Source organism: Talpa occidentalis, unplaced genomic scaffold, assembly GCF_014898055.3.
Source record: "Talpa occidentalis isolate TD23 unplaced genomic scaffold, MPIMG_talOcc4v2.1 talOcc4.10, whole genome shotgun sequence".
NCBI lineage: Eukaryota > Metazoa > Chordata > Mammalia > Eulipotyphla > Talpidae > Talpa > Talpa occidentalis.
Window position 1 is genome coordinate 85,793,057 of NW_023600993.1, and position 14,975 is coordinate 85,808,031.

Below are 14,975 nucleotides of genomic sequence, written 5' to 3' on the forward strand. Positions count from 1 at the left end.
TGCCTGTTCTGTTCCCACTCTGTCTCTGGTGAATCCTCTCACCCTCCCATACCTCTGACCTGTATCCCAGTTCTTATATGCATAAATAAATAAATAAATAACCTTAATTTCTTGTAGTTAAAAGTAGTCATTTCTTCTTAAGAATTTCTAATTATTCTCTTCTCAGTTATACCCCAACATTCTTAATGTTTCCTTTACCTACTTAGTCTGCAACATACTCCATGACAGAAAATTCTGTGGTTGAGTAAATTTAGTAAATGCATCATACTTTACCCTCCCGCCTGAAGACTCAAAATTAGCATATTAGAGGCACTGATAGACTTACACTGAAGAAATTTGTCTAAGATTGTTAGGTTATTGCAATTGACTGTTTTGTTATATTTTATTTTCTCATAACTAATAAACATAGTTCCCTGAGTTATGGTTGAAAATGTCATTCTCCACATTTTGTTTGACTCTTACATCCACTTCTGAACCATAAACTCTTTAGACAAGATTCATCTTTCTGTTATCTTGGTATATTGCTTTGCTCAGGAACATTTTGTTGAATAGTATAGTAACAGATTTTATTCTGAATTTTCAGAATGCCAAGACTACTGATCTGGGATCTAGGTTGCGGTTGCAGTAATTTAACTATTGCTTTATTGACTGTCTTTAAACAGATGCAATGGATCCACTCGTCTCTGGGCTTCATATGCAGCAGCAAAGTCATCCCTCAGGATCTTTAGCTCCCCCACACCACCCAATGCAGCCTGTCCCTTTGAACAGACAAATGAACCCAGCTACTTTTTCCCAGCTGCAACAGCAGCAGCAACAACAACAACAGCAGCAACAGCAGCAGCAGCAGCAGCAGCAGCAGCAGCAGCAGCAGCTACAGGCAAGACCCCCACAGCAGCATCAACAGCAACAGCCACAGGGAATTCGAGCCCAGTTTACTGCCCCAACTCAGGTGCCTGTTCCTCCAGGCTGGAACCAGCTGCCTTCTGGAGCCCTTCAGCCTCCTCCAGCCCAGGGTTCTCTGGGAACAATGACTGCAAACCAAGGGTGGAAGAAGGCTCCCTTGCCTGGCCCAATGCAACAGCAACTCCAGGCAAGACCATCCTTAGCCACGGTACAGACACCTTCTCACCCTCCCCCTCCATATCCCTTTGGCAGCCAGCAAGCCTCACAAGCCCATACAAACTTTCCTCAGATGAACAACCCAGGCCAGTTCACAGCTCCTCAGATGAAGAACTTGCAGGGAGGGCCCTCCAGGGTCCCAACCCCCCTGCAGCAGCCCCACCTCACCAACAAGTCTCCTGCCTCCTCCCCCTCCTCCTTCCAGCAGGGATCCCCTGCATCCTCCCCAACGGTTAACCAAACTCAGCAGCAGATGGGACCAAGGCCACCTCAAAATAACCCACTTCCCCAGGGATTTCAGCAGCCTGTCAGCTCTCCAGGTCGGAATCCTATGGTTCAACAGGGAAACGTGCCACCTAACTTCATGGTGATGCAACAGCAACCACCAAACCAGGGGCCACAGAGTTTACATCCAGGCCTAGGAGGTGAGGAACACTGAAGCTATTTGTGTTGGTAAATTTACTGGAGATAGATCTTAGTAGGACTTTAATTTTTAGAGTTAATGGAGGGAGTGAAATAAGGATGTAATTTTTTGGTTTTGTTGATATAGTGGTGACACGGTAGAATTTAGTTAACTTGATACATTATTAACTTAATATATTATGCAGCATCTTACTGGTTACATTTAAACTAGCCCTCTGGATAAAAATGCAGGTAAAATTCAATATAGAGATGTTCATTTTGTTTTTCAAATTATTTTTGCTTGATCTACTAGTATATTTAAATGTCCAAGAGAAACATGCATTTTATTAACAACTTAAACTACTCAACTGTTGAAAACAATTAAGATTATGTAGCAAAGAAAAATGAAAAGAATAAGTACAGGGTCTTTGAGGAGAAGACCCTTCTTGTTTTCAATTTTGATAGTTACTAAAATAGTAAGCATGGTATTTGTTAAATTTGATTAAAGTATTAAAGGTGAATAGTTCAGGATTCATTGACTTTTATAGTTTTATAATGCCAATGCCTGCTCCTTAGAGAGGGAATTCCACCAGTTATACCTAAAGGAGATTTATTTATTTATTTTGTAAGGTGCCTCTTGTATGAAGAAAAAGCAATGGAGCTTAATGTGTGAGAGGTAAAACGATTACAGTAAAATTTATCCATCTCCATGTTTATTATTTATTCTTATTAATCATTGATCTAGTGCACATGAATGTGCTTGGAGCTGTTCAGTAAGGTATAGAGAGTGTCAGTAATACTGTCATCTGATAAACACCCCCCACCAAAAGACACCCATTGTCTACCCAGAAAAAACCCTTGCATCTTTAGCGCAACATAGCAAAGGCATGTTCCCATGGTTTCTGGTGAAATTAAGTTGCTCATCAGTCTTTTCACTCTCTTGTAATTAATTTTACTGACATGCAGGCTCTAATATTTGAACCCTAAGAGGCTTTTAGAAAATGCAAGATGTTTTAGCTCCAAACTTCACTGTTCTGGGCATCTCGCCTTGGATCAGTTGAAGCTGGGTGGTCCTCCTGCAAAAGTGACGATTGATTTAATTACAATGGAAGCATGCAAATGGGGACTTGTCACTGCTAAAGAAATGACAAATGCATATTTGTCTATAAAGCGTTTTTCAGGACATTGAAAATTTGGCCCTTAAAAAAAATTAATGGACTAATATGAAAATTTTAAGTGAGCTTTAGGTCTTGATGCTTTCATAGAGCAAATGATGTGCTCACCTAGATGATCTGGCCACATCAAGGCCCACATTATAAACAATGAGTGGGTTCTGAGAGTCTCCTTTTTAAAAATTTGTTTTCTAAAGTTAAACCTTCCTATGAAAGGAAGTAATACTTTAGTAAGACTTCATTAGAGCACATTTTTGGTACCATAGCTGTCAGAATTGCAGCAAATTTTGTAAGGGGAAGGCATAATGATAAATTTAATATAGTCTTACATTGAATCTCCTATGAATTGTTTCTAATCTTTTATCTCTTCCAAAGAGACAAGTATACTATTGGGGGGAAATTTTCCACAAAAGATATTGTCATCCATTTCCCTCAATGGAAAAAAAATCACCTATCCTTAATATCAGGACCCAGCTCTTTGTTTTATAGTATTTCTTACCAATTTGTTTGGATTTGAAATAATTTAGCATATTTCTTTGTGCCTGTGTTAAAGTATGTAAAGTTTTGGCGTCTGTTGTACTACAGAGAAAAGTGAGCCCTAAACCTTGCTGTGACGTGGCCTCAGATCACATTTAGGGAGCAGATTGCCATCTTTTCCTTGGCATGTTCTAAGTGTAAATTTTTTAGTATTTCTTTTTCATTTTGACAATGCTCATGTAAGAGATTGTGTTGATTTTTTTAACCATCTTTCCCAACCTTATTATTAAAGATTTTACCAGTGTGACAGAGAGAGCTAAGCCAGTGGAGACTTCATGCAGCTCATCCTTCCTTATTCATTCCATATCTAAGCAAGAGTATAAATTTGCTAGGTAACTGCCTTACTCATTGTTTTCTATTAAGGAATGCCTAAACGCCTCCCACCTGGCTTCTCAGCAGGACAGGCCAATCCGAACTTTATGCAAGGTCAGGTGCCTTCAACCACAGCAACCACCCCTGGGAATTCAGGAGCCCCCCAGCTGCAAGCAAATCAAAATGTCCAGCATGCAGGTTTGTTTTCTGTGATTTATTCAGCCAACATTTATTGAGCATTATATGATAGATACTGTGATAGACAACAAGAAGTTACAGATAAATATAAGTTCTGGTCTCTCCCCTTAATATCAAATCCACAAATAGTTATTCTTTTAGGATAATAGCTGATAGATCAAGAGTAGTTAAAATGTCTCAGGAACATAGAAATTATTCATTCCATATCTAAGGAGATGAAATTTGAGTTAGAGCTCAAATCAGCAATTTTTTTTCTATATTGAGTCAGATAGCAAGAGTTTTAGATACTTAACTCTGCTGCTGTTATTGCACAGACAGTAGCCACAATGTGTACACAGTTGAATATGGCAGTGTCTAGACACTGTTAGTGGGATTGACTTGGCCCATGGGCAAACTTCTGAGTTGGTGAAAGTACAAAAGGTGGCTCTTACAAAGGGAACTACAGATACAAAGGCAGGGAGGCATGTGGCATTTTGGACAACTGCAACTTTTAAATCTTAAGTAGTACATGTTAGCATTTTTATGATGAGTATTGAAATTCTGGTATACACTGTGAGGTTTGAAGATCATATCTCAATCAGTGCATATTTAATGCCAATAGTGTATTGTGTGTAAGAAGAAATTTTGGAGAAGTGAGAGCAGAATGGCTAAAAATTGGTAAAGCAGTATTGTATAAGCCTAGACTTCAAGTTTCTCATGGCTTAGGTGCCACATGACTAATGCATTGAACCCTTTCTCACTCGGGGAGTTTGGATTATTTGAGTAAACTCAAATATTTTCTGAACTCCCATCCCACTTAGAGTTAACATTATGCAGTTCTAACTTTAATTATAAATTACTAAGGAAGGAAAAACCCTAACTTAATTTTCTCTTAAATTCAAACTGTCGGGCCCCCCTGGTGGTGCAAGGGGTTAATTTTCAGCACCATGAAGCTATCTGTAGCCACTGTAGCACCAAGTTCAATCCCCAGCCAGGGAGCTAACCCACATGGTGCAGCAGACCTTTGCTGTCTTGCCTGCTGCTCCCCTTCGCAGTATATTTCAGTCATTCCACCTGTTCTGCTCCCCACTCTGTCTCTGGTGAATCCTCTCACCCCCCACACCTCTGGCCTACACCCCAGCTTTTGTATGTATAAATAAATAAATATTAAAAAAATAATAAATACCTATTTTGGGGCATTTGGGTTGTTTCCATAGCTTAGCTATTGTAAATAGTGCTGCTATAAACATAGGGGTGCAGGTGCCCTTTGGAATTAATATTTCTGTGTCCTTTGGGTAAATACCTAGGAGTGGAATTGTTGGTTCATGGAAGTTCCATCTTTAGCAGGTTAAGGAATCTCCACACAGCTTTCCATAGTGGTTGGACCAGTTTGCACTCCCACCAGCAGGGCAGGAGAGTTCCTATTTCGCCACATCCTTGCCAACATTTGTTGTTGCTAGTTTTTTTAATATGTGCCATTCTCACTGGTGTAAGATGGTATCTCATTGTAGTTTTGTTTTGCATTTCCCTGATTACAAGTGATGTTGAACATTTTTTCATATGCCTGTTGGCCATTTGCGTTTCCTCTTTGGAGAAGTTTCTTTTTAGCTCTTCTGCCCATTTTTTGACTGGATTATTTACTTTGTTTTTGTTGAGTCTCATCAGCTTTTTGTGATCAGTCCCTTATTATTAGTGTTGTGTGCAAAAATTTTCTCCCAGTCGGTAGGATGTCTCTTTGTTTTGGTTGCTGTCTCTTTTGCTGTACAGAAGCTCTTTAATTTGATGTAGTCGCAGCTGTTTATCTTTGCCTTCACTATCACTGCTTTGGGTGATGTGTCTTTAAAGATGTTACTGAGGTGTATGTCATGTAGTGTTTCACCTTTATTTCCTTCTACTGGATCAAGAAGATGTGGTACATATACACAATGGAATATTACTCAGCCATCAAAAAAGATAAACTCATGGAATTTGCAGCAACATGGATGGAGCTGGAATGGATCATGCTCAGCAAAATAAGCCAGAAAAAAAAATAAAAATAGCAGATGGTCTCACTCATAGCAGGAATTAAGAAAACCTAAATAAGGGACTAGGAAACAGACTAATTATAATAAAGTAAAAATTAAAATCAGGGCCTCCCTGGTGGTGCAGGCAGTTGAGTGTGGTGCTGTGAAGCTGTCCACAGCCTCTGCAGTGCCAGTTCCATCCAGGTCGGCCTCAGAGCAACCCACATGGTGAGCAGACCTCTCCTGTCTTGCCTGCTGCTCCTCTCAGCAGTGTATTTCATCAGTCTGCCTGTTCTGTTCCCCCACTCTGTCTCTGGTGAATACTTTCACACTCCCGTGCATCTAGTCTGTACCACGGCTCTTGTATAAATAAAATAAATCTTTAAAAAAAAGAAAAAATCAAGGGCCTCCCCGGTGGCGCAGTGGTTGAGCGCTGGGCTGGGAAGCTGCCTGCAGCCTCTGCAGTGCTGGTTCCATCCCCGGCCACCGGCAAGGGTCCAACATGGTGCGCAGACCTCTCCTGCCACGCCTGCTACTTCCCTCAGCAGTGTATTTCATCACTCTGCCTGTTCTGTTCCCCACTCTGGCTCTGGTGAATTCTCTCACCTTCCTGTGCTTCTGACTGTACCCAGTGCTTGTATAAATAAATAAATAAATCTTTAAAAAAAAATCAAAATCAACAAGCAACTATAAACCAGAGATACACTGGGGGGGCGGGGGAGGGAGGAGGATAAAAACAAGGGGGGGTGGGAATTGTATGGGGACTATAACCAAGATGAAAATGCATACGTTGTACAAAATGAAAAATGATGTAAAAATAACATAAAAATTAAAAAATAATAATGATAAAAAAGTGAACAAAAAATAAAAAATAAAAAAGTATTAATAAATTCATACTACCTCTTGAAGGATGAGAGAGAGGGTTAGTTAGAGGGTTAGAAAGTCAACTACTTGACTTTCCCTTTCTGCTAATGCAAAACTGTATACCTGAGTTGTATGAATTCTTGTTTTCTGTAGGAAGTTTTAAAACATTAATGAAATCATTTATAATTCTTCCGCCCAAATATAGCTCTTTTGTATTTTTATATGGTGTCTTTCACATGGGCATACTGTTTTGATTTCCATATTTATCTTAAAATACCTTTACTCTTGTCTGCTGTTCTCTGTTTTCTTATCCTGTTTTATTTCTCTTGATGACCTTTACTTATTTCTGAAAAAATACTTGTCTGTCTATTATTATGGTTCTTTTCAACTAGACTTTTTTTTTTTAATAGAGGCATGTTTTATTTATTTATTTGTTTGTTTTTTGTTTATACATGCACTGGGTACAGTCAGAAGCGCAATCGCGAGAGGGTGAGAGAATTCACCAGAGCCAGAGCGGGGAGCAGAGCAGGCAGAAGGACCGCAGTACACTGCTGGGGGGAGCAGCGGGCGGCAGGAGAGGTCTGCGCGCCATGTGGGACCCTCCTCCAGTGGCCGGGGAGCAGCCGGGGATCGAACCAGCGCCACGGAGGCCGAGGGCAGCTTCGCAACCCAGCTCTCAACCACTGCGCCACTGGGGAGGCCCCTCTTTTCAACTAGACTTTAAGGGATCAGATGTTTATTAATATTATATCAGCACCAAAAGTGCCTTGTACATAGTAGGTACTCAATAAATAATTATTGATTAAATGAATATACACTGCTATTGAGTATGTATAGTATATACAATTGCCATGGAGTTCAAGTTTAGAGTTTATATGATCATTTACAAAATTTTCGAGGGAAGTATCTTGGGATTCAGGGAAATTCTGGATTGTATGAACAAGGGACACTTTGTCCCTTGCCTTCCCTACTGGAGTATGGACTGGCCTCATAATTTCATTGTGGTTAACTCCTTTTTAGTCCCCATTTAAAAGTGAAAAAAGAAAGGGGAGATATAATAACTAACAGTTGTTGAGTAAAACGAAGAATAAAACATACCCTGTTTGGTGCCTAGGGACTACCACAGGAGAGGATCACAGAAATTTTAACATCCCATGTTAATGTCCTCTGTCTATATCTTCTGGGTCCTCTTGTCAGTTAACTTCCACTAGAGGCTCAGCTTCCAAATCAGGATTAAATAATTTTTACCACATTGTGACAGAAGAGACCTGTCATTAGGAAGTATTAGGTGTTCTTTAAAGTGCAGCATCCAGATATTACATGCATAACCTTTGAGACTTTAAGAATCAAAGTTAGTTTTTTAAAAAACTAGGACCATCATCTGATCCTTAAATGTCTTCTCAGCATTGTTGAGATTTTTCTAAATGGATACATCATATCCTTTGTTTCCCTGACTCATCTAACTCAGAGCTTATTTTACTAGCCTACAGTGCTTTTAATTAATTTTCTTCATTTTAAGGTAGCTATAAGTAATTTTTAAAAATAAAGATGCTTGGGCCTCCCCGGTGGCGCAGCAGTTGAGCGCTGGGTTGCAAAGCTGCCTGCAGCCTCTGCAGCGCCAGTTCTATCCCTGACCACTGGGCGAGGGTCCCACGTGGTGCGCAGACCTCTCCTGCTGCCCGCTGCTCCCCTCAGCAGTGTATTTCAGTCAGTCTGCCTGCTCTGCTCCCTACTCTGACTCTGGTGAATTCTCTCACCCTCCCATGCTTCTGACTGTACCCAGTGCTTGTATAAATAAGTAAATCTTAAAAAAAAAAAAAAAAAAAAAGTTAAAAAAAAAAGATGCTGCCTGTTTAATCTGAAAGAAACTAAACTTTATTAGTCTTGGAAATGTTATCTTTAAGTTATCAAACAGGAATAAAGAAATGACTTCTTCTCTATTGTATAGTTAAACCATTATCCCATAGTCACATTTCCATACTTCAGAAAACCTTCACAAAGTATGTCAAGCACAACACATTTACTAATGTTAGTTAAGTGGATATATATAGGTGATTGGTGTTTTTCTAACTACAGTAATTTTAATATCTTAATAAGGTGATAGTATTTCTTTCTGAAACTGCTTTTTTTTTTCTCTCTTAAAGGTGGCCAAGGAGCTGGTCCTTCTCAAAATCAGATGCAGGTGTCCCACGGGCCACCAAATATGATGCAGCCCAGCCTCATGGGAATTCATGGCAACATGAACAACCAGCAGTCTGGTAGTTCTGGGGTTCCACAGGTGAACCTGGGCAACATGCAAGGCCAGCCCCAGCAGGGCCCACCATCTCAGCTGATGAACATGCACCAGCAGATTGTGCCCTCCCAAGGCCAGATGGTCCAGCAACAAGGAACCTTGAACTCTCAGAATCCTATGATCCTTTCAAGGGCCCAGCTTATGCCACAGGGCCAGATGATGGTGAACCCTCAGAGCCAAAATCTTGGGCCTTCACCCCAAAGGATGACCCCACCCAAGCAGATGCTCCCCCAGCAGGGCCCACAGATGATGGCAACACATAACCAGATGATTGGGCCTCAGGGGCAAGTTTTGCTCCAACAGAACCCAATGATAGAGCAGATCATGACCAATCAGATGCAAGGGAATAAACAACAGTTTAATACTCAGAACCAATCCAATGTTATGTCGGGACCAGCACAGATAATGAGGGGACCAACTCCAAACATGCAAGGAAACATGGTGCAGTTTACAGGACAGATGTCAGGACAGATGCTGCCCCAGCAAGGACCTGTGAACAACAGTCCATCTCAGGTTATGGGGATTCAGGGGCAGGTGTTGCGGCCACCAGGGCCCAGCTCACACCTAACTCAGCAGCATGGTGATCCTGCTACTACAGCAAATAATGATGTCAGCTTGTCTCAGATGATGCCTGATGTTAGCATGCAACAAACCAACATGGTCCCCCCCCATGTGCAGGCCATGCAGGGAAATAGTGCCTCGGGAAACCACTTCTCAGGTCATGGGATGCCTTTCAATGCACCTTTCAGTGGAGCACCCAATGGAAATCAGATGTCGTGTGGTCAGAATCCAGGCTTTCCAGTCAATAAGGATGTCACACTAACAAGCCCATTGTTGGTCAACTTATTGCAGAGTGACATTTCTGCAGGCCATTTTGGGGTAAACAATAAGCAAAATAATGCCAACGCAAATAAACCGAAGAAGAAGAAACCCCCTCGGAAGAAGAAAAATAGTCAGCAAGATCTAAAGTAGGTTATGATAGTTTTGCCTCAAATCTTATATATTTATTTGTATGTGGACAACCTTTTTGATGGAAATTTTTTTTAAGATTTATTTATTTTTAAAGATTTATTTATTTATATAAGCACTGGGTACAGTCAGAAGCGCTAGAGGGTGAGAGACTTCACCAGAGCCAGAGCGGGGAGCAGAGCAGGCAGACGGACCGAAGTACACTGCTGAGGGGAGCAGCGGGCAGCAGGAGAGGTCTGCGCGCCATGTAGGACCCTCCTCTGGTGGCCAGGGAGCAGCCAGGATTCAAACCAGCGCTGCAGAGGCTGTGGACAGCTTCGCAAACCAGTACTCAACCGCTGCGCCACCGGGGAGGCCCAAGATTTATTTATTTTTTATACAAGAACCAAGGTATAGGCCAGATGCGCGCGGGAGGGTGAGACAGAGCGGGAAACAGAGCAGGCAGACTGACGAAACACATTGCTGAGGGGAGCAGCGGGCGCGACAGGGGAGGTCTGCTGCATCATGTGGGACCCTTGCCAGCCGGCCAGGATCGAACCGGCACTGCAGAGGCTGTGGACAGCTTCACAGCGCGGTGCTCAACCACCTGCACCACCATGGGAGGCTCTTTTTTTTTTTTTTTTTTTTTTTTTTTTTTTAAGATTTATTTATTTATTTATTAGATTTATTTTTATTTATTTATACAAGCAGTGGGTACAGTCAGAAGCATGGGAGGGCGAGAGAATTCACCAGAGCCAGAGCGGGGAGCAGAGTAGGCAGAAGGACCGAAGTACACTGCTGAGGGGAGCAGTGGGCGGCAGGAGAGGTCTGCGCGCCATGTGGGACCCTCCTCTGGTGGCCGGGGAGCAGCCGGGGATCGAACCGGCGCTGCAGAGGCTGTGGGCAGCTTCGCAACCCAGCGCTCAACCGCTGCGCCACCGGGGAGGCCCCATGGGAGGCTCTTGATGGAAATTTTTTAACATAAAAGTATATATTCTAATTTTATAGTATAGTATAGTGAAATCCCCCTGCTTCTGCCATTATCAGCCCAGAGCCTATCTTGCTTTCATCCATTAATCTTGGTTGTTTTAAGGCAAATTTACTTTAAGTATTTTAGCATATTCCTCTGGAAAAAAGAATGGTTTTTTAATGATCACACAATATCTTTTCCACACCTGGAAAAACTAATACTTCATATTCTTACATATCCAGTGTTCAAATTTCCCTGATTATCCCAAATTAATTTCTTTTTTACAATTTGTTCAATTAAGGATCCAAACAAGGTTCATACATTGCAATTGACTGATAGATGTATATCTCTTAAGTCTTTAGTCTCAGGAGTTTTGGCTCTCAGCCTGAAAAGTAGCCAGTGTTACCACATCACAACTCTCCAAAGCAACTCAGGTTTATAATTACTCTTGGGGAACCAAAAAGGCAGAATGTGTCTTGGAAATGAAAACTTCCTGTGGAGACTCCCTGTTCTCTCTCAAATAGAAATGGTGTTTTGTGTTGGTGCCTTTCTTTTAAAGACTGCTTATCATCCCTAGAAACTTAAAACCTCATGCTAAGATGATTGAATCTTTTAAGTCAGTTGCCCTTTTGGTAAAGGTTTTCCAGGTTAGTTATTTTGCAAGATCACAGCAGGAAGGGCAATTAACAATTTCTATTTCATTTCCTGAAGCTAAGTGTTAATTTAAGTCACGTTTTTGGCTTTGATAAAATGTTTCCAAAAGGAATATTGATTGAACTGGATTTTATTCCTTTAATCATTAAACTGAAATTAAGGACCTTTATTCTTTCTCGGAGATGGGAGTAAAATTGCAAGGTTATGCAATTGCCATTAATATGTATTTTTGTTATCTTCACCAGGAGATTGCTTGCTTGTTAGAGATACAAATTATCGAAAGAACCATCAGGACTCCTAAGAAAGGGAGATAGTAGGTTTAATAAGTAGAGCATCTATTGCCAACTTAACCACTTGCATTGTAGAACTCTAGAGCCTGACTCTTATACCTAACCGGGCCTTTGTTTTTTCCTCCATAACATGAGGTGACTGAACCAGATATCATGTTTTTTAGCAATAGAAATCCTTGAAAGTAAAGACTACTGTAGAATCTTTTCTATAATTTCAAGTGAGAAGTCATATGAAAAACAAATCTATATTGGCATCTGGATGTGCCAAGGCCACATTTCAGCTTCTAAATTCCATGTGCCAGGTCTTTTTAAATGAATTTAAATTACCTAATTTAGGGCCTCCCTGGAGGCACAAGGGGTTAAGACACAACCTATGATGCTATCCTCAGCCACTGCAGCACGAGTTTGATCCCTGGCCAGGGAGCTACCCACATGGCACAGCAGACCCCTCCTGATTCACCCTCAGCAGTGTATTTCAGTCAGTCTGCCTGTTCCTGTTCCTCACTCTGCCTCTGGTGAATCCTTTCACTCCCTGCACCTCTGGCCTGTATCCCAGTTCTTGAATACATAAATAAATCTTTTAAAAAAATAAATTACCTAATTTAAAAATGAGATAAAATACTGTCTAAAAGTAAGTGGCCAAGATCAGGGCAAAGGGAAACTAAAGATAGGGGGAAAAAGTTGAACTAGCATTAAGATTATAAGTAAAATAAGGTCTTTGAAAATGTGGGTGTTAGTAGATAATATTTTTCTTCATTTCTTTTTCCCCACTAAAAATTCTCAGATACATCCATATGAGAAATTAAATCATCCCAAAGCCAGTGGGGATGCCTGTAAATACTCATGCAGCAAAATTAATTAGCTTTGTTCTGGTGGTCTCCTTTTTTTGTTCATCTGAATACCATTTTCATCAGCCAACCTACACATTCTTTCAAGATACTATGAGTTGGTAGAACCACCATGGTAATATCCACAAAAAAGAAGCTATGTCTACTCCCAGGTTGAATTTGACAGATACACCAAAGCTAGTGTGGTTTTCATAGGAACAGTATTTTATAACATTGATAACACAAACTATCTATCATCAGGTCTTAAAACATCGAAGGCTTAGATGATAATGTAAAAATCATATCAGAAAGTTGTAGAAAGCACTTTGAGTAAATATCCATGCTTTTAGATGAAGTGGACTTCAACATTTAATGAAACTGCCAGATTATTTTTGTGACAATGAATATTTGGCATAAAATGTATTAGAGTGATGTAAATAATGGTAAGGATGACAATGCAAACAAATTTAAGTTCTTCAGAAATGGAAGGGGGAAGTTAAACTAGTTTCTTGAATAAACTATACAAGTTATTCTCAAATGTGCAATTTATTTTTTAGTACCCCAGATACTCGTCCAGCTGGTCTTGAGGAGGCCGAACAACAGCCATTGCCTGGAGAACAAGGAATTAACTTGGACAACACAGGCCCTAAACTGCCGGAATTTTCAAACCGACCAACAGGTGATAAAAAGTTAGCTAAAGATTATACACTATCATTTATATAGCATTGCAAAGCTTCTCATCAAGAAAACAGCATTTTATTTTGTCTCCTAACTAGGCTACTCTAGTGATACAGTATGTTTACTGTTTAGAAACTTTGTCTTTATATATCATAAAATTTCAAATAACTTCTGAAGGCATTTATGTAGATAGATCTCAAATTACTCTTCATTATTTCAAGTCCTGATAAAATCAGACTGACATGTCAAATGCCTCTTTATTTGTATCAGTATCAAGGTTCTAGTTGGCACCAAAATGGAATAAGATTAAATAGAAAGATGTTTTCACTTTAATCCTGCTTGCTTACATTTCTTACAGCCTTTCCTACTAGGGTTTTCTCAAAGTAGATAACTACCAGAGTCTAAAACAAGCTTATTTTAAATAAAAATTTTATAATGACTCTTTAAAATATAAAACATATAGATAATAATAAGGCAATCATAGACCTAACACCCAGCTTAATAATAAGCAAGACCAATATTATTGAAGCCCTCTATGTTGTACTCCTCTCTAGTTATATAGTAACACCGTCCTCTAAATGCTGAAAAATTATGTTGAAAAGGGAAAAGCTTCTGGGGGTGGGGGGAAGCAAATATTGTTTAGAAATAAAAATAAATTTAAAAGAAGAAAAGAAAAAAAGGGAAAAGCTTCTAAAGTTAATGTCTAGGTATTATAGACCATGGTCAACTGCCACATTATCTCTGTACCTGATAACTCTTGTTCTGAGCAGTGATTTGTAATTTATTCCCCTGTAACACAGTTGAAGACACACAAACCTTTCACATACAGGCTATGCCCCTGTGTGTACAAAGCACTATGTTTTGTTTCTTCCTCACTAGTTATTCAACCTCCCTTTTTGCATATTAAGTGAGGATATTTTAGTGGTAGATTTTAATCCCCCATTACTTATTTAAAAAGTGATCCAAAAAAAAGAAAAAGTGAATCCATTATGATGTCATTGCTTTGTGGTACTTATTACAAATTATTTGGGCACACTACACTTCCCATCAGCTTTACAGCAGCACTATTGAGGTTGGGAGGTCATCAGTCTTTGACCGGTATGTCCAGGAGGCATTATGAACAGGAAAGTACTTTCTTCTCTCAGACATATCTGGATTCTTATTTGAACCCTAGGCATCCTCACAGACATGATTGCTTTTTTCTGAACTATTTGTAAACGGGGAGCTTACAGGCTGAATTTGGCCTATAATGTTTGAATTGTCATTCAGTGTCTTAACCCAAACAAGAACCTGAATGTAAATGTCTTTAGACAGAATATACACCCTGCAGTTTGGCTCTGTCCACAGGACTGCTGCTCTTATACCAGCCCACTTCTCTTCTTCACTACTGGCCTGCCCCCTCAAGGCATGAGTTTGCATCCCTTGATGAATAAATTGGTTTTGATTATATTATAGGCACTGTGTGTCTCCTGGCTTTCCCTCTTCACCATTCTGTCACAGCACTCCCAATTTGTCATCTCATCATTACTGCTCTTTGGACTGCTGCCTCCAGCCTCTGGAACCTTTACAACAACCATACCTTTGATTGTTATATTTGAGAGGCTGCTGATTAGCTATACAGCTCTCTGGTATTTACTGTGCTGTCTGATGGACTGATTTTAAGATAAAAGGCACTGTGTAGTAGCCATGACATAGCTGGGCTTTTACAGAAATAAAGCTTTTTTAACAT

At 40.2% G+C, this 14,975-nt stretch overlaps 1 protein-coding gene across 9 annotated transcripts in view; it reads left to right on the forward strand.

The window, feature by feature from the left end:
• NCOA6 (nuclear receptor coactivator 6) overlaps window positions 1-14,975 on the forward strand; it is a 79,523-nt gene that overhangs the window by 43,487 nt on the left and 21,061 nt on the right. For 7 of the 9 annotated variants that reach the window (XM_054696940.1, XM_037496521.2, XM_037496530.2 and 4 more), the window contains 4 exons: window positions 663-1,544; window positions 3,594-3,740; window positions 8,731-9,847; window positions 13,126-13,247. In XM_054696940.1, the coding sequence (XP_054552915.1) occupies window positions 663-1,544; window positions 3,594-3,740; window positions 8,731-9,847; window positions 13,126-13,247 (2,268 nt within the window). The remainder of the gene's footprint in view (window positions 1-662; window positions 1,545-3,593; window positions 3,741-8,730; window positions 9,848-13,125; window positions 13,248-14,975) is intronic. The other 2 variants (XM_054696947.1, XM_054696949.1) reach the window with 2 other exon arrangements.